This window comes from Sciurus carolinensis, chromosome 6 (assembly GCF_902686445.1).
Source record: "Sciurus carolinensis chromosome 6, mSciCar1.2, whole genome shotgun sequence".
Taxonomy (NCBI): Eukaryota; Metazoa; Chordata; class Mammalia; order Rodentia; family Sciuridae; genus Sciurus; species Sciurus carolinensis.
Window position 1 is genome coordinate 162005927 of NC_062218.1, and position 18346 is coordinate 162024272.

Sequence of the window (18346 nt, forward strand, 5' to 3'; positions counted from 1 at the left end):
GCCTGGGGTCGTGGGCTCTGTGGGGACTTCGGCTTCTGCTGCAGGTGGGAAGGGAAGCCCTCGGACCTCCAGTGACATGGAGATTCTGGGTCATTGCTACATCCACAAGGGAAGGCTGAACTGAAGCCCACTGGAGTTTGTTGGGTGTGGGGAGGGGGAGGAATTGGCTAGGGGGCAAGCGCAGCAGCTGGAGGGGAGCGAGGGGCTTCTCCTTTCACTTCTCTGTGTGTAACTCTTGTCCCAGAAGGAATCTCAGAAGAGAATCCTGGGGTCATAGACCCCAAGGACCTCCCAACCTGGTCCAGCACCCGCCTCTGCCTCAGTGCACGTGACTGGGCCACGGGCTCTGCACCTGCCAGCCTGTGCTCTGCTGGCCTCAGGCACTCCTGCAGACACCACATCTGGCTGTGGCCCTCTTCACGGCCCCTGTCACCTCCTTGTTCCTCAGGCTGTAGATGACAGGGTTAAGCATGGGCGTGAGGACCGTGTAGAAGACAGACACCATGTCGTCCTGGCCAGGAGAGTGGTAGGTTGCAGGTAGCATGTAGGTGTAGACCAGGGGTCCATAGAAGAGGTTGACGACCGTCAGGTGGGAGGAGCAGGTGGCCAGGGCCTTGCGACGCCCCTCCACAGAGTGCATCCGGAGCACGGCCACCAGGATGAGGGCGTAGGAGCTGGTGATGAAGGTGATGGGCACGAGGAGGACCACCACGCCGGTCACGAAGAGCACCTGCTCGTAGGCCTCTGTGTCCGCACAGGCCAGCGTCAGCAGTGAGGGCACCTCGCAGAAGAAGTGGGAGATCTTCCGCGAGCTGCAGTAGGGGAACTGAAGGGTCAGCGAGGTCTGGATGGAGGCGTTGAGGGCCCCCCCCAGCCAGGAGGCTGCGACCATGAGCAGGCAGACGCGGCGGCTCATGAGCACCTGGTAGCGCAGGGGGTTGCAGATGGCCACGTAGCGGTCGTAGGCCATGAGGGCCAGCAGGAGGCACTCGGCAGCTCCCAGGAACATGAAGAAGAACATCTGCGCCCCACAGCCCCCGAAGGAGATGCTCGTCCAGCCGAAGAGGAAACCCGCCACCATCTTGGGGACAGTGACTGAGGTGAAGAAGATGTCCAGGAAGGACAGCTGACTGAGGAGGAAGTACATGGGCGTGTGCAGACGGGCATCAGCCCAGATCAGCAGCACCATGGCCGCGTTGCCGGCCACAGCGAGGATGTAGACCAACACCACCATGCCGAACAGGAACAGGTGCATTCGACTCTCGTTAAAAAGGCTGGTGAGGATGAAGCCGGTGGCGGAGGAGTGGTTCCAGGGCCCTCTGCCTGCCTCCTGCTGCGCCTCACTGTGGGGAGGGAAGGGAAGCAGCTCACAAGGGCTCAGCAGACAGTGCTCACTCAGAGAGAGGGGGAGAGAGAGACAGAGAGAGAGAGACAGAGAGAGGAGAGAGGGGAGGTGAAGGCAGCAAGATAACACGGCACGCCCAGGGGCAGCAGAAGGTGTCCATAGGTCCTTGGGAATCTGTGAAGGCCGACCCTTCTTCACAAGGAAAAATGATTACAAAAGGCATGGCACGCAGCCAGAGCAGTGTTCAGAGGAAAACTAGCTCCCACGAGCATGCTGGGAAAGAGGAAAGGCTGGAAACCAGTGGTCCAGGTTTCCACCTCAAGAGAGCGAAGAGAGGGACAGTACGTTGCAATGTCCCATGGTTTACAAAATATGCATAGTTAATATTTTCAATCCTGAATAAACTGATAAGCAAATGCACATGGAAAAAGATTTTAAAGATTTTTGCTTATGACTAATGCGAAGATTATACCCACAAATATGCAAGTTATATGGTTGAAAACCCTTATTTCCATGGGGATCCTTAGGATACGTTTCCCTTAGATATAGCTGTGCACCCGCGTCTGACGAGAAGGTGGTCTCCACAGCTGCAGAGCTCTGCAGTGCCAAAACCTCTACCTGTCTTGTCCCCTAGGAGTCAGAGTGGCACTTCTGTGCTTGGGTGCAGTGACTTTTTTACATAGGCTTTTGGTAGTGTGTTCTCATCCTTGTATTGTGCTCTCTCCTTATTTCAATAGATTCATGATAACTGAGTGTTATCTTTGTAAGAAGAGCCCTTATAACTTTTAAATAAAGATCGGGTCTCACTATAAATATGAATCTGTGGACTCCATGTCAGGAGTAGGCAAACCAGGCTCGATGGCTTCCCTGGGGAGGGATCAGGAGCCTAGAGTCCTCCTTTCTCGAGTTGCCTCCATTCAGGTGGGGTCACACCTCAAGGAACACCAAGCCCAGCTGTCATGGTAAGGCCACCTAGAGGCATCTTAGGAGGGGAAATCAGACCAGAGGCTCCCTGTGCCTGAAGGTGAGGCCATAGAGAGCTGGTGAACACCTGTTCCGTGGGCAAAGCCCCAGGCCATGGTGCAGGTGGGAACCCTGGTCCCTGCATCCGAGTCCCAGGGATGCTTGAGTTCTAGCTTGGGTCTATAGCAGATGACACAACAGAGGGATGGAGGGTCGTGAGGCCAGCTGCTGAGTTCTGTTAAGGAACAGAACTGGTGGACCAGCTGGAGGGAGCAAGCAGTGTCTTGGCGGCACAGTGGGGATGTGTGACGGAGAGCAGTATGAATCCTGTGTACCTGCTGACATTGCCAGCAGGGTCCTGGGGTCTGCGGGAGAATCAGATCCCTGAGGCTGGGCTTCCTGCCTGCTCTGGTGGGTGTCTGAGTGGGGACCCACCAACCACACCACTCACTCATCTTACATGCTGAGGCCAGGCCCTGCCTGCACCCACAGTTGGAGAGTTGGGAGCCACTGCAGGGAGCCGCTGTCCCCAGTGGCCTTCTGCTCCTCCTGCTATAGCAGGAGGCCCCTCTTCTCTACAGCCTTGAACCACGCCATGCCCAGGCACAGATCTCATATCTGACCCAAGCAAGCTCAGAGCTTGATTATCCCAGGATCCCAGAGTCAGAGTTACCACTGTTAAAACCACACATTCCACACAAGGTTCCCAGGGAAGACCTGATGTACTGCTTCTATTTTCTGTATTTCGTGATGCATCTTAGAGCCTTGAGAATGTGGAGCCTGTGTCTGTAAGGGTTGGTTGATTCCTGGACATGGCCAACAACTCGTCCACCAGCTGCTTTTGATATGCAGGCCGTGCAACTGGAGTCCATGTCCCTAGCCACCTTCCTGTGTAAGTCTCTTACAGTTTGGCCACTCTCCTTCTGTCCTGGATAGCCTCAGGACCAGGTGCTGGGCAACTAGAGACCACCCTGTAGCCCAGAGCGCCAGCCACTCAAACCATGCAGTCCAAGGCTCGTGCAGTTGCTAGCCCCGCTTTGCCTGTTGCATCCCACAAAATACCCACGAACGGCTTTGCCTATGCCGTCTCCACACTCTGCCTCCCGAAGGATCAGCCCTGCTGCCTCTGGTGGCATGCACGCTCCTCCTGGGAACTGAATCACAAGTCACCTTTCCAAACAATGCCTTACCCGACCAGAATAAAAATGGTCTCAGGGACATTTAGAAAGTTCCCCTAAAGAGAATTTTCTCACGTTGACCCTGTTTTAGGCATGTCTTGTTTTCTGTCTTTAATGTCTCAGAACCACTGGACTTAACACCTGGTAGGACCTGTTCACATCCCTGTCTTGTTGGTCACAGCATGAACTCTGAACCTTGACCAGCAGCTCTGGACCTTGCAGGCCACCTTGCAGGCCACCTCTGAAGTCCACATAACGATTCTGGAGCAGCCTTCCTGGACCTCAGCCTGAGGGGCGCCTGGGTCTGGCTAGCTCCTTGCCCTGTGCATTGCAGAATATTCAGCAGCATCCTGGGCTCTGCCCTCTAGGTGGCAGCAACAGCCCTTCCTTCCCAGTGACGTCGCCTGCAGGTTCCTCCCGGAGAGAACCTCTGCAGTGGAGCCCCCCCCTCCCCACATTAGTTACCGTCCTCTCCCTTGCCTCCCCCTGCACCAGGGAAAATAAGAGCACACATGATTAATAGCTCACATGATTAAAATCCTGGTTGGTTGAGCGTCCTTTGCTGGTTTACCGAGTTACAACTCTGTGATCCAGGGTGCGGTCTGCAGTCAGGCTGCGTGGGTTCAGCCTGAGCTGTACCCCCAGCCCTGTGGCTTGGGCGGCCTACTCAGGTCCTCATCTCAAACACTGTTGAGAGCATTCAGTGGTTTATCCACGGGGAGTGCCTGGGAGAGAGTCTGCGGGAGGAATGAGCATTTGGGTACCAGCTGCTGATGACATTAGGACTTTCATGACCTCAAGGCTCTGCTTATCTCTCTAAAATGGGATCATCATGCCTGTTTCACAGGGTTATCGTGAGGGGTGAATAAAACTGGGAGCTTGCACTTTCCCATAGAAGACACGCAATAAACGTCAGCGCTCTTCCTTTCTCTTAAGCAAGATGGTTTTGTGAAATAGTTTTGCAAAAGAATCACGCAGTTGACGCTTGCACTTACCGGCCAAGAGCGCCCAGTCCCTCCTCTTGGAGGTTTCCCTCCACTTGCCTTGTCTTCTGAAACGGTGGGGTGCTTTGTGATCGGATGGGTTCCTCTGCTGCACAGTGGACCTCCTTATGTAGACTGCAGATTACGTGGGACTAGGCATGGTGGTTCTCAGTCAGTGCTGGTGGACTCAGGTGCATGTGTGGCGAATGGATGAAAGAAATGCACACTTGTTCACAGAAGCACTGCGGCCCCATCACCTCCATCTGAACTTGGCAGCCCCTCTGCAGGGCTGTGCGTGCACACCTGCCTCCTGGAAAGTCCTGGCACTGTTGGTCTTTCCTTTTGTGACAGGTTCTTAGCACAGATGCACTGAAGTGTTGGTGGTGTGTGTATGTGCCTGTGTGGTGTGTGCCTGTGTGTGTGTGGTGTGTGCCTGTGTATGTGCCTGTGTGGTGTGCCTGTGTGTGGTGTGTGCCTGTGTGTGTGTGGTGTGTGCCTGTGTGTGGTGTGTGCCTGTGTGTGTGTGGTGTATGCCCGTGTGGTGTGTGCCTGTGTGTGGTGTGTGCCTGTGTGTGTGTGGTGTGTGCCTGTGTGGTGTGTGCCTGTGTGTGTGTGTGCCTGTGTGGTGTGTGCCTGTGTGTGTGTGGTGTGTGCCTGTGTAGTGTGTGCCTGTGTGTGTGTGCGCCTGTGTGGTGTGTGCCTGTGTGTGTGTGCCTGTGTGGTGTGTGCCTGTGTGTGTGTGTGTGCGCCTGTGTGGTGTGTGCCTGTGTGTGGTGTGTGCCTGTGTGTGTGTGTGCGCCTGTGTGTGTGTGGTGTGTGCCTGTGTGGTGTGTGCCTGTGTGTGTGTGTGCCTGTGTGTGTGTGTGTGTGTATGTGTGCACCTGTGTGGTGTGTGCCTGTGTGTGTGTGTATGTGTGGTGTGTCTCAGAATAATTCCTTAGGGGAATTCTTTCATGCTGTTTCAGAGAAGAACCCATCTTGTCTTCCTGCCTTGCAGCAGCTTAGGTCATACCTGGTATACTGGGGCAGTGAAAGCTGGCCAAGGTCCCACAGCCCCGTGGTTTATCCCCCACAGTCTGCTTGATTCCTCCTCCTTTCTTTCTTTTCCTCTCTTGCTCTCGTACAGAGCAAAACCTGGACTTTCACAGTTTAAGACATTCTCACTTATGTAAGGGGCCGTGTTAAAATAACTTTAGACTGTCAGATGCTACATGCTGGAGAGCCGTGGCATCTCCAGGGTCGGGGGCTGCTGGCCTGGGGTGTGTCTCGCCCTCCCCTGCCCGCTCCCCTCCCGGGCGCTCCCCACTCACCTCACACGGCCCCAGCCCACAGGCTCTGTCAGGACTCTGGCTCTCATGCTGGCTCTCCTCCCTTGTCCTTCCTGCGCCTCAGGCCACGGCTCAGAAGCCAGGGCGGTTCCCTTGGAGGGCCATGCGCAGGGCCACGAGAGCTGAGGTGTGACCGTCCTTCATGGAGCACACCCCAGGGCTTCTCACTGTCCTCAGAGCCTCTTCTTTTCTTTACTGCAACCAGAGTGAGCTGCCCCTGTCATCTGCTCCTTCCCACTTCGGAATGGTGGGGCCGAAGGGCTCTTGCCATTGAACCTGCCAGTTGTCCCAGCCCCAGGGGCTGGGGGACACAGGCCTGTTGGCACTCAGGATCTAGCTATGCAACTGAGGCTGACATGACAACTTGCCGAGATGACAACTGCTTAGGCCCAAACCGAGGAGCTCAGGGCACACAGACTCGCATGTGCACTCCCAGGTATGGGGTTTGCTCGCTCTGGGAATTCCCTTGGTCTTTGGAAGGTCTGCAAGATTCCCAAGTGAGTGATTGTGCAGAAAGTCCGGCCCCACTGAGCTGGGGATTTCAGAGACTGAGGACAGACATGTCAGCTGCTGGTGTCCCCGGGCTCCTCAGACCTGAGCGTGGACTCTGGACCAGCAGCGTCTGTCACTTGTGCAGAGGGGAAGCTCTTACTCTCTGCCCTGCATTCCCCAAATCGGAGACTCAGTGGGCCCCAAGTCTACTCTGACAAGCCCTGCTCCGGCCTGGGCTCTCAGCCGGGGTGATTTCACCCCACCGGGATGTTATTCAGAGTCTGGTTGTCCTGATGAGGAGGGGCTGCTAAGGGCATCAGGAGGGAGGAGGCCAGAATAGCCCTCACAGCAAAACTCAACCAGCCTCAAAAGTGCCTGGTACCAGGGTTGGGCACAGCTGCTCCTGACCCACTTGCCGTGGTGAATTTGGTCCTTCCCAAAGGGCCACTGGCTCTCAGATGGTGAGGCCACCCCCACCTGTGAGCCAGCAAGTTCAGCCGGGCACACCCTGGGGGCCGGGCAAGGCCATGGGAGGCTGGGAGGATGGATGTGTCACCAACAATCGCAGAAGAAAAGCCAAGGCTGAAGCTCAGTGGACAGAAGGAAGGGAAAGCTTTCGAAGGAGTGAAAATTCATCTCATCGCCAGCATCCACACAACCTCAGGCTGCAGCCAGCCTGGCTGAGGCGGCGTCAGAGGTGTGGGACGTGCTGCTTTGTGATGCACGGGTGCTGAGGTGAGCTCGGTCTTGAGGAGTGGCAGTGCCAGGGGCTCACTGCTGCCATCGGGCAGACGCCTGGCTTAGGGACACAGCCTCCACGGCTCTGCTGGCTTGCTTTGCCATTCTGCACACATGGCTGACATCAGGGCTCGGCACCAAGGACGCAGTGGGAGTGAGTGACTGGGGAGCTGTTTTGTCACCAGCTGACACAGGCCTGGGGAGGACGGGCAGGTGCCTCCTGCTCCAGTCTGCTGCAGCAGGGGCTTCTCAGCTCTGCCGTCTCTGGGCACTCAGGTGGCCCTGCCCCACCCGCCAGCCCTGTGCTCCAGCACTGTGCCCGGTGTGTCTCTTACAGTCCAGCAGGAAGCCAGGACCCAGAGTGGCCGAGTGGCCACTGACTCTTTCTGGCCACAGCCTGTGCCTCTCCAGAAGTGGTGGTGACTAGTCTAAGTGACAGTCGGATTCAAATAGCTTCTTTAAAAAACGCCCATTAGGAGACCTGCTTTAACCCCAGGCCACATGCTTCCTGGACGCTGATCCAGTCAAACCCAGGTGTGAACATCTACAGATGCTGCATATGTACCCAAAGGAAAGAGCAGGCGAGGGAAACGAAGCCCACTCCCAGCTCTGCCCCTCCCCCAGCTAAATGCTGGAGCAAGACCCAGCGTTAAGGACAGGCAGGGGGGTGTAGAGGGAGAAGGGCATCCGGGTAGCGAACTTGCTGTGTCAGAACAGCTGCTGGAGGGAGACTTGGCTCTGTTCTTCAGGAGTCCTTACAGTTGGGGACTCTGTGCAGGTGCCGGAACCCTGTAGCCTGAATGTTGAGCCCTACAAACCCAACAGCCAGTGCTTTCCTCCTTGCTGGCTGCCAGGGGTGTCCCAGGGTTTTCGGTGAGGGGACGAAGTGACTCAGGAGGGAGACACACGTAGATTTCAGTGTGTTCTAAGAGAGCGAGTGTCCAAGTTGGAGACAAAGCTCCTGGTCTCCAGAGAATCCAGGCTCCTCTGTGAACACAGGCTGGGACTCCTCAGCTGTGACGACGTGCCCTCGGGGAACCGGGACCCAGAGCAGTTGTGGCAAAGGACTGTCTGTGTCCCCAAGGCACCTGGGGCAGGCTGGGGGTGTGTTCACAGATCGACACAGCCAAACACCCTCCAGCTGGCAATTAGCGGAAGTCCTTCCTTCCCGCCACCTCCTTCCTGTCCCCACTTGCTTCCAGTGTGTTCTAATGTGTTCTCCTCAGCTGGGAAGTGGTTAGGGTGGGAAGCGGGCTGACATTCCCTCATCTCCTCCTTTGTGCCAGGCATGCAGCACATTTCCTCAGGAACACAGCCCTCCGAAGGGGAAACAGATCATCACTGTAAACACAGAATAACTAGTGTTAACTAGTGTTAACTAGTGTTAACTAGCTCAGTGCCCAAGGTCATCTGCTGGCAAATGGCAGGTCTGGTAAGTGAGCCCAGGCTAGGTCCCGACAGGCCCTCCTGGTCGATGTAGGAGGCAGCCAGCAGGCGCTTCAGCAGCCCTGTGTTTGCCCTTGGGGCTTGTGGGGGTCAGCAGGCACAGGTGCCCACAGCATGCCTGTCCAGTGGGCAGGTCTTCGCAGGCCCAGTAAACTGACACCTTGGATTGGACTTACTTGCTGACAACTCTGACTCTGGCCTGTTTCTCAGCAGAAGGTGCCCGACTGCTATATAAGCAGTCAAATGACTGCACAGCTTTGAGTAGTGCCAGGCGGATGCTAAGGTGTGTCCGATGTCCAGCGTCTCATGACTGCAGTTTGGTTTTTCAGGCAGCTGCACATTTGATGAGCAGGTGTATGTTGACGTGAGGTGTGCACACAGGTCACGGAGGAGGTGGTGTTACTTAGATCCGGTCTCCTTCATGTGCTTGCTGTGGTACCATAAAGATCCTAGCTCGGTGACAGCCCCTGGCAAGGGCAGGGCAAACGGTAGCTCTTGTCACGATAGTTATCCAGAATAATACTAATAAGTGCATGAAAGGCTTGTAATGCTGGTGCTAACAAGCTACATTAGCAGAAAGGATTCAGTGTGCACGAAAAATACAAGGATCACACAAGACTGTTCCACTGTTGTCTGTGGAAGAGGAATTAGTGGTGATTAGTGCAAGGTGGTCAACCTAGGTCCAGAAACCCAACAGTGCCAAAATGGAACCAGTGTGGCTTTAGGGCATAGCACAAATAACCAGTGAGTGGCATAACCAAATTGTGCTATGGAAGAACTTAACTGTAAAACTAAAATTGACTCAGGCAACTGCCACAATCACCAAGTGTGAAGAAAGTGGGGAAACGGGCCTGCAAAGGCAGGGGCTGACCTCGTGTGAGTGCCCACGGCTGGGAGCCAGGACCCGATGCTGGTCCCGGTCTTGTCTGCCCAGGCTGACCAGAGATTGTGAGAGTGAATGGATCCAACCGAGACTGCAAAGGACCATCACCAGCCCGAGGAGGCCAGAGTGAGCACAAGAGCCTTTAAAAAAAATTAAGGCCATCTTAGCAGGTGTGAAATGGAGTCTCACTGTGGTTTTTCTTCCCTTTCTTTTAGGCAGGGTCTCACATAGTTGCCCATGCTGGCCTTGAGCTGGAAATCCTCCTGCCTCAGCCTCCCAAGTAGCTGGGTCCCAGGTGCGCCAGCAACATCCATCTCTTATCAGGTACAGGACTTGTTATCTCTCATTCCACGGAGCCTTCTCACTGTTGATAGTGTTCTTGGTGGACAAACCTTCTTAATTTTAACAAAGTTCAACTGATATCTTTTTTTCTTTTGTTACTTGTGATTTTGGTGTCACAGTTACAAAATCATCATCAAATCCAATGTACAAAGCTTTCCCTTGTATTTAAAGAGTTTTATAGTTTTTACTCTTCTCAGTCTTTAACTTTTTGAACTAAATTTTGTACATAGTGTAAAGTCCGATTTTGATTTTTTGATTGTGGATAAAGTTTCCCAGCACCGTTTGTTTGCAGAAACGGCTCTCTCCCCCTGGACTGATCTTGGCACGCTGTGGAAATTGTATGCCAGCATCAGTGGGCTGTAGGGTGAAGTTTCCTCCCCCGTTCTCAGCTCTCTTCCGCTGGCCTGTCTATCCTCTGCCTTTTTATCATGAATATTAACTGCATTGGTTGTACAGAATAATGGATTTCAGTGGGACATTCCCGTATGCGCACGTACCAAGGTTAATTGGACCCACCCTCCTTACTTTCTTTCCCTCCCCTCTCCACCCCTCACCCCGATCCTCTCCACCCCCTCCCCTTTCCCTACTGGTCCCTCTCTGCTTTCAACTTTCTTTTGTTTGTTGTTTCCACATATCAGAATAAAACATGTGTCGAAGTTACCACGAGGACCTCTGGTTCCATTCATTTTCCTGCACATGACTTGATTCTTCTTAATGGCTAATACTCCATAGTGTATATTCACCATGTTTTCCTCATTCATCCGCCTGTCAATGGGCACCTAACCTGGTTCCACAACTTGGCTACTGTGAGTGCTGCTGCTGATTTCATTTCTTTCAGGTATATCCTCAGGAGTGGTATAGCTGGATTGTATGGTAGTTCTGTTTTCTGTTTTTTGAGGAAACTCTGTACTGTGTCCATAGTGACTGTACCAGTTGAGCGTCCCACCAGCAGAGTGTATATGTTCCTTTTTCTCCACATCCTCACCAGCATTTGTTACTTTAATTTTTTTAATAACAGTCATTCTGACTGGGGTGAGGGGGAATCTCAGTGTAGCTTTGAATTACATTTCCCAGATGGCTAAAGATCTGGAGCATTTTTTCATGTATTTATTGGCCATTTGTAGTTCTTCCTTTGAGAACTGTCTGATCAGATCATTTGCCTATTTACTGGATGGGGACTATTTGTTCTTTGGTCCATACCATCTGAATACCATCGTTTGGTCAGAACTTATAAAATCAAGTAGTCCCACAACTTTGTCATTTTTCAGGATTGTTTAGGCTGTCTTAATGTTTTATGGGCTTACGTCCTCTACTTCCCTTTTTGTGTTTCATTGATGTGTGGCAGTGTGCTGTCTCCATTCCTTTCCTCTCTCTCTTTCTGAATGTTTTCTAGTTAGTTTTTAAGTGGTCAGTTTGAGGATCACAACTGATTCCTGAACTCACACATTGAATTCTACCGATTCAGTTTAAATAGCTTGGAAACACTGTTCCTATCTCCTCACCTCTCCTCCATGTTGCTCTTGCCATGAACTTTTGTAGATGACGTTCTGGTTTGTGTAGACGTGGAATTATTGTTTTCTGCATTTGCCTTTTCAATCACACAAGATAAAAGGGGAGTCACAGAAGTACCGATTTTTATACTTACCTTTGTGGTTACTTTTGATAGTGTCTGTCTCCTCACAAGGCTTTGGGTTACTGTCCCGTGACCTTTCATTTCAGGGAAATTTCTCAATTTCCTTTTCATTCCTGAAGGAGAGGATGAGAGGATACAAAGTCCTTGGCTAAATTTTTTCTTTCAGTATTTTTAACGTGTCATCCCACTGCTGTTGACCTCTGTGGCGTCTGCTGGGAATTCTGCTGCTGATTTTACTGTGAACGCCCCATGAGTGATTTTCACCCCACCCCTTGTTTTGTGATTGGGATTTTTTTGTTTCATTCTTGGGATTGACCTCAGGGTGTTCTACCACTGAGCTGTACCCCCAGGCCCTTACTAAATTTTCGTATGAGACAGGGTCTCTCTGAGTTTCCCAGATCGGCCTTGAACTTGCAATCCTCTTGCCTCAGCCTCTGGAGTTGTGGAATTGCAGGTGCACACCATGGTGATCACTTCTTGCTTCAAGTCAACACTCCTGTACTGAGCACATCAATCTTCTTGGCAGTGCCCTACAGGTAAACAGGTCTGTGCACATTATTTTATTCTTTTTTTCCTCTCTGCCCCTCATAATGGGTACCTTTTAATTTTCCTGGATAATTTCAATGGTTTTATATAATTTCAAATATTGGCTCATTCTTTCTTCTGTCTCCTCAATGTGCTATTAAGTCCTTCTAGTTAGTTTTTCATTTGACTATTGTACTTTTCAGCTGCAGAAATACAATTTGGTTTCCTTCTATAATTTTGGTCTTTATCTCTCTCTCTCTCTCTCTCTCTCTTTTTTGTGCAGTACTGGGGATTGAACCCAGGGCCTTGCACTTGCCAGGCAAGCACTCTACCAACTGAGCTATATCCCCAGCCCTAATTTTGGTCTCTTTAATGATACATGTAGTTTTTCTTTACTTCTTCATCTGTGGTTTTCTTTAGCTCTCTCAGCATATTTCAGATTTGTGAATTAGAGCTGTCATCGAAATCCAAAGTTGGATTAGTTTTTAAATGGATACAGGAATCAGTCAGGCGTGTCTTAAGTACATTTATGGGTCAATTTTGTTGAACAACATTACATATTTTGAAGAGAAGCATGCACAACCATTACAGCAGAGTCTCTCCATGATGAGACCCTTCTGCCATGTTGCATGTGGTTGCTCTTTTAGAAGGTGACCTGGTTTGAAGGTCACTCTGTAAGTCACTCAGTTCACAGAAGTATCCCCTTGTCCTCATGTTCTTCCATTGAATACTCAGCTGTGCAGAATCAGGGTGGGGGCGAGTGCTGCTGAGAATCCCATTTTCTCCCAATTTACAACACCATGATTTTCTGGTTTGCAGAAATCAATTAAACAAAGATTAAAAACAGAAAAGAAGATCATTAGAGAACTGAGTTAAAGCTAGCTGTTTTGTCTGGTTCGACCTTGGTGTGGAGCTTAGGCTGAGCGAGGTTCTGTCGCCACACGTCAGAGGAGGTGGGACGGGCGCCTGTCCTCGTGATACATGCTTAGCCACCACTTCCCTGACCTCTGCAGCCCAGGTTCTCATGCTGGCTTTTCACAAACTGAAAAGCATTCAGCATGGCCCTAGCCCTTCCTGGAGAAATCTGCCAGCTCTGGTTATCCCTTTTTGCATGGCCAGGGTCTAGAGGAGAAGAATCTCACTGTCCAGTGTGGGTCACTTGCTGAGTGAGTTATGGCATGCGCCAAGGCCTTGAGACTCTAGCCCAGTGGCCTCCGGCTGTGGAAGGTGTTGCTGTGGCTCAGGGGGCTGTGCAGTCACCAGGGGAGCCATCTCTGTCCTTGTAACCGCAGGTCGGCATGCACAAGCCCCTCCTCCTCACCCTTGCTGGAAAACTAGGCAGGGCCCTGCTGAGGTAGTCTCCCTTCCCCATCAGCCCTGCACCCTGTGGTATAAGGAGGGTGCTGAAGGGATTCAGCACTGGAGAGGTCCCTCCCTTCTCTGCCACCTGCTGCCACTATTGTGAAGACTCGACGCCACTCTGGTTTTACAGATTCAGTGTTACGGTCCTGGTAAAATGTCCCTGAAGTTAGACAGGAACCTGCCTTCAGAACCAGGTGTGGCCCAGGGCAGGTCACTGAACAACTGTGTGACTCAGGGAAGGAGGTTCCACTGTGTAATGTTGGAGAATGAATGATCCCTCCCAGGAGCCTGGAGTCGCGTTGCTCCTGGGGTCAGTCTATGCTCACACTTGGGGCATGAGCATGGCTTGATGCCATGGGCAGCCAAGGTCAAGGAGCCCGCTAGTGTCTGCCAGAAAGTCCTGGGCATCAGTCTTCCTGATGGGCATGCTGTTTCAGGTGTTTTTATTTGCAATTTGCTTTCCATAATTTCACTAGTGAATAACATAAAATTTTAGAATTGAGAGTGGTACCAAAAAATGTCATAATTAACCTTATCATCAAAAAGAGTCCCATAGAGGCTAACTGGGCCATCTCTAAGCCACTAAGGGACATAGCTGGATGGCAGTGGTGACAATGAGGAGGGAGGAGCCCAGGAATCATCCCTGTGGAGATGCTGGGAGCGTGGGTGGAACCTAGAACCAGCACTCAGCGTGCTCCTGGGGTCCGGGTGGTCATGGGGAAGCTGGACCGTCCACAGGATGCCTCCTCTGGTCTACGTGCTCCTGGGGTCCAGGTGGTCATGGGAAAGCTAGAGCGTCCACAGGATGCCTCCTCTGGTCTATGTGCTCCTGGGGTCCGGGTGGTCATGGGGAAGCTGGACCGTCCACAGGATGCCTCCTCTGGTCTATGTAAGTGGCACTGCGAGTGTGACGTTTTTCACGTGTATTTCGTTTGTACAGCCGGCTCGCCCGGCTGCACTCAGGTGTCTCTACCTGAGCCTCCACTAAAGACGTGCATTCCTAGGGAGCCTGTGCTCACCTGGAGGCCCCAGTCCCCGACTGCTGTGACCAGCAGACCTGGAAGCAGCCCTCCCAAGCCTGGTGAGTCTTTCCAGCCCTGCTTCCTCATGAGTGGCTGTTTTTCAATCCCAGGCAGGTTCCCATACCTGCTTCCTGTTGTATAAAACCGAGACACTGTTCCTGTGACCTCCCAGGACTATGACAGCGTGTGTTCAAGGGCACAGTCTCATCCCTGGTTCTCAGGATGGTTGCTTCAGAATGTGTTTTCTTTTAAACAATTTCTTTATTAATGAACTGGCCATAGACAGTTTTGTAGGGAATTACACATCTACCCAAAGTGGGCAGTTCCACCCTCAAAAACCCAGAGCAATGTAATAATGGCTGAGTGCAATCTCAATGTTTACTATTAAAGAGAAATTAAGATGAAAAATTTTAAAGGATAAACTTCAGAAGGTACTTCAAAAATATGAATTAGGGATGGAGCCCAATACATCCCCTGAAATCTTAGGAGAGAATTGGGAAACATTTTAAGTCTGGAAATGATCTCTGAGGCCAAGTTCCAGGTCTTTACTGGCACAGAGAAGTGAAATACACTTCTTACTGTCACACAGCTGGCAGGCGTCCAGGCTGGGTAATGTCCAAGCGTCCAGATTCTGTTCATTCAGCCAAGTGAGACCTTAGGTCACAGGATGGAGGAGGGAACAGGGCTGCACCTCACAGGTGCCCCAGGCCTGGAGCCAAGCCTTGCGGCCCCTTGGCCCACTGAGTCTGCAGCTGGGGAGGCTGTTCATTTCCACCTCCAAGTGCACCTCTGCCCCACTACCTTTCTCAGCGCTGCAAGCACCTCCTTGTTCCGCAGGCTGTAGATGAGGGGGTTGAGCAGGGGTGTGAAGACGGTGTTGATCATGGAGAGTATTTCGTCCTGCTCTGCAGTGTGGGAAGAGTGGGGGGTCATGTAGATGACCATGGCTGGCCCGTAGTAGAGGCTGACCACAGCCAGGTGAGAGGAGCAGGTGGCCAGGGCTTTCCTCCTGCCCTCCGCAGAGTTCATCCCGAGGACGGTGAGGAAGATGAGGATGTAGGAAGAGAGGATGAATCCCAGGGGGAGAAGCAGGAACACGATGCAGATGACAGACACCACCGCCTCGTACAGGGAGGTGTCCTGGCAGGAGAGCTTCAGGATGGCCGGCATCTCGCAGAAGAAGTGGCGGATTTCCCTGGAGCCGCAGAAGGGGAAATGCATGGTGTAGACGGTGTGGACCAGGGAATTGAGGGCTCCTCCGCCCCAGCACGCCGACGCCATCCGCAGGCAGGCCCGGGGGTTCATGAGTGCTGGGTACCGCAGGGGGCTGCGGATGGCCATGTAGCGGTCGTAAGACATGAGGGCCAGAAGCAGACACTCGCCGCCACCGAGGGCAAAGAAGAAGAAAACCTGGGCCCCGCAGGCCGCTTTCGAGATGTCCCTCTTCCCTGAGAAGAAGTTGATGACCATCTTGGGCACGGTGGTGGAGATCAAGGCCAGGTCGATTAGAGACAGCTGGCCGAGGAGGACATACATGGGCGTGTGGAGGCGAGTGTCCGCCCAGATCAAGAGCGCCAGGGCCGCGTTCCCCGCCACCGCGAGGACGTAGACCAGAAGGACGCACGTGACCAGGGCGCCGCGGTGCCGCAGCCCTGGGAATGGCCCCAGGAGGAGGAACCCGGTCCCCGTGTCGTTCCCTGCGTCCATGCTGGGAAGGGCTCCCAGACGAGGCCGACAGAGGGTCCCCACTGAAGGGTGCGGTACTGAGGGAGGTGCTGGCCCCGTTGCTCTTAGGACTTTGTCAAATGTACTTCCCTGGAACAGCAGCCTAGCGCGAAGGAAAAAAAAATCAACAGCTGGCACCAGAGGGTTTCTTTTCTTTCTTTCTAGAGAAAAAGCTCTTTTTTGAGAGGGGGATATATGTGGATATGAGAGGTGAGGTACCAAGGCTACAGGGACGTCTTAAATCTCACACAGTGTTGAGTGGACTTGGGAATGGTGCCCCCGGAACATGCCAGAGGGAGGGAGGGAGGGAACGGCGACTATCCAGTGCGCTGCTGGCATGGAAATGCCTTTCATTATTCTGAAACTTTGCGGGGATCTGCTGTGCATCTCGCCTCCTGTTGGGGCACCTGTGGAGGGGGTCAGCACAGAGGTGACGTGTGGGATGAGCTGTTGTGCCCTGAACCATGCCCTGAACCACGCCCTGAACCACGCCCTGAACCACGCCCTGAACCACGCCCTGAACCACAGCTGCACAAGCTGCAGCTCAGGGCTGGAGGCTCTCAGCTCCCTCCCAAACTGTGGCCAGCAAGAGGTGGACAGAAAGTTTGAACAGGTGCTAAGCTTCCTTCTGCAAGCAGCACACATTTGTGTCAGTTTTATTCCAATTTGGGAGGTCTAGGGACCCCAGCTGACAGCTGCCTTGCACATAAGAGAACGGCTCGGGGTGGCTCGGGTGCAACAGAGATGTGCACATTGCTCTCTGTGAGAGACCCGTAGTGCTTACGCTTTGACCATTCCAGAGACGTCTTCTTAAAGTAAGAGCAGTAGCAATCAGTGGTCAGTGCCTCATGCTGAGCACTGTTTCTGACATTAGTCGTCAAATCTAATCATAGAAAATGGAACAAGTGCTCTGATCTTAGGCTCTGGTTTGAGTCTAGCATGCTGGCTGCTCAGTGGCCAAATCTGAATGTGAATCTGTTGATGTGTTGTTTTGGCTAGCACAGTTTAGGAGGAAATTGACTCTTACAAAGATGTTCTGCTTCCCTCCTCCTCCTTTTTTGATACCAGGGATTGAGCCCAGGGGTACCTGTCCCTGAGTCACATCCCCAGCCCTTTTTATTTTTTATTTTGAGACAAGGTCTCCCTAAGTTGCTGAGGGCCTTGCTAAATTGCTGAGGCTGGCTTTGAACTTGCAATCCTCTTGCCTCAGCCTCCCAGACTCCTGGGCTGCAGGTCTGCACCACCACCCCTGCTGTCAACTTGTTCCCCGTGATCCTAGTTGAACTCATGGAGCTGGTCTGAGATGAAGTGCAGAGCCCAGGTTCTGGCCTCCTTCTTGGAATGACGATATAGGAGATTCAAGAGGCTGGTCTCTCGTGTCCTTTGAGTTCCCTATTCAACACCCACATGACACCCACTGATGCCACTAGCTGTCCTGAGTGCCACCAGCCCCTTGCACAGTGCAACCGCCCAACAGAGCCTCATTCTTGCTCTGCGGTGTTGGTCCCTGGGGCCTGAATGAGACGGTTCTCCCTCTGGAGAGGGAGCTGGCGAGCAGTTCTCTTGACGATGCCTTCCCTTTCAAGACACACAGGGACTGATGTGGGACGGGGATTTAGAAGTTCTTTTTGGAACCACTCTTGGTAGACTTGGTGATTTTGGGAGCATTTTCAAGTTCATGGAAACATCGGGAGAAAGGTAGGTAGATTTCCAGACCCCTTTCCCGCAGTGCACAGCCTCGGCTCAGCAGCCTCGGCTCAGCAGCCTCCACTCAGCAGCCTTCCCCAGCACTGTTATGGTTGGCTCGTGCCACCTCTAGTGCCATCACCAGACTGCAGTCTACACTAGCATTCACTCTTCACAGCAGGTTTTAAGATAATAAAATAAAGTTAGTTTTGATCTTAAGGACAGACTGATGTGGATCAGTGGGTTCTTAAGTACCTGGTGGGCAGCTCCAAATGATTGCCCGCCACATGGGCAGGCCACCTACAGAGCCTGGACCCCACGGAGCCCTGGACGCGCTGACAGGCACTGCACTGGCTGTCGCTGGGAGGCGCCGCTGTCCTTCCTGTGCCCGTCTTGGTGCTCTGACACAGTGACGGCACACAGCGCTCCCCAGCACTGAGGAAGGGGATGGAACGGAGGGAGGAGAGTCAAGGACGGCAGGGAAATCCCACTGGGCCATGCTGGAAATCCCACTGGCAGCGTCGGGGGGCACTCACCTAGGGAAGCAGCGCCTGTGGCGGTACCTGCCTGGGTCTGGTTACAAGTGCAGGGCCATCTGTGGAAAAGCTACCCTGGGTTTCCTCAGATGTCATGGCCGGTTGATCCTAAAGCCTGGGCTGGTCAGAGCAGGAGCCGCACTGCTGAGTGGCCAGGTC

General features: G+C 52.9%; 3 protein-coding genes across 3 annotated transcripts in view; 1 reads left to right on the forward strand and 2 right to left on the reverse strand.

The window, feature by feature from the left end:
* Nucleotides 1–376: 376 nt before the first annotated feature.
* LOC124986460 (olfactory receptor 2T27-like) lies at nucleotides 377–5826 on the reverse strand. Its single transcript, XM_047554811.1, has 2 exons — nucleotides 5780–5826; nucleotides 377–1343 (listed from the first exon to the last, which is right to left on the reverse strand). The coding sequence occupies exons 1-2, from the start codon at nucleotides 5824–5826 to the stop codon at nucleotides 377–379; spliced, it is 1014 nt and encodes a 337-aa protein (XP_047410767.1).
* A 9179-nt stretch (nucleotides 5827–15005) lies between these two features.
* LOC124986461 (olfactory receptor 2T4-like) lies at nucleotides 15006–15947 on the reverse strand. Its single transcript, XM_047554812.1, has one exon. It carries the CDS (start codon nucleotides 15945–15947, stop codon nucleotides 15006–15008), a length of 942 nt encoding a protein of 313 aa, XP_047410768.1.
* Nucleotides 15948–16302: 355 nt separating this feature from the next.
* LOC124986462 (olfactory receptor 2T3-like) overlaps nucleotides 16303–18346 on the forward strand; it is a 68562-nt gene continuing 66518 nt past the window's right edge. The window contains exon 1 of the mRNA XM_047554813.1: nucleotides 16303–16578. Coding sequence (XP_047410769.1) covers nucleotides 16303–16578 — 276 coding nt within the window. The remainder of the gene's footprint in view (nucleotides 16579–18346) is intronic.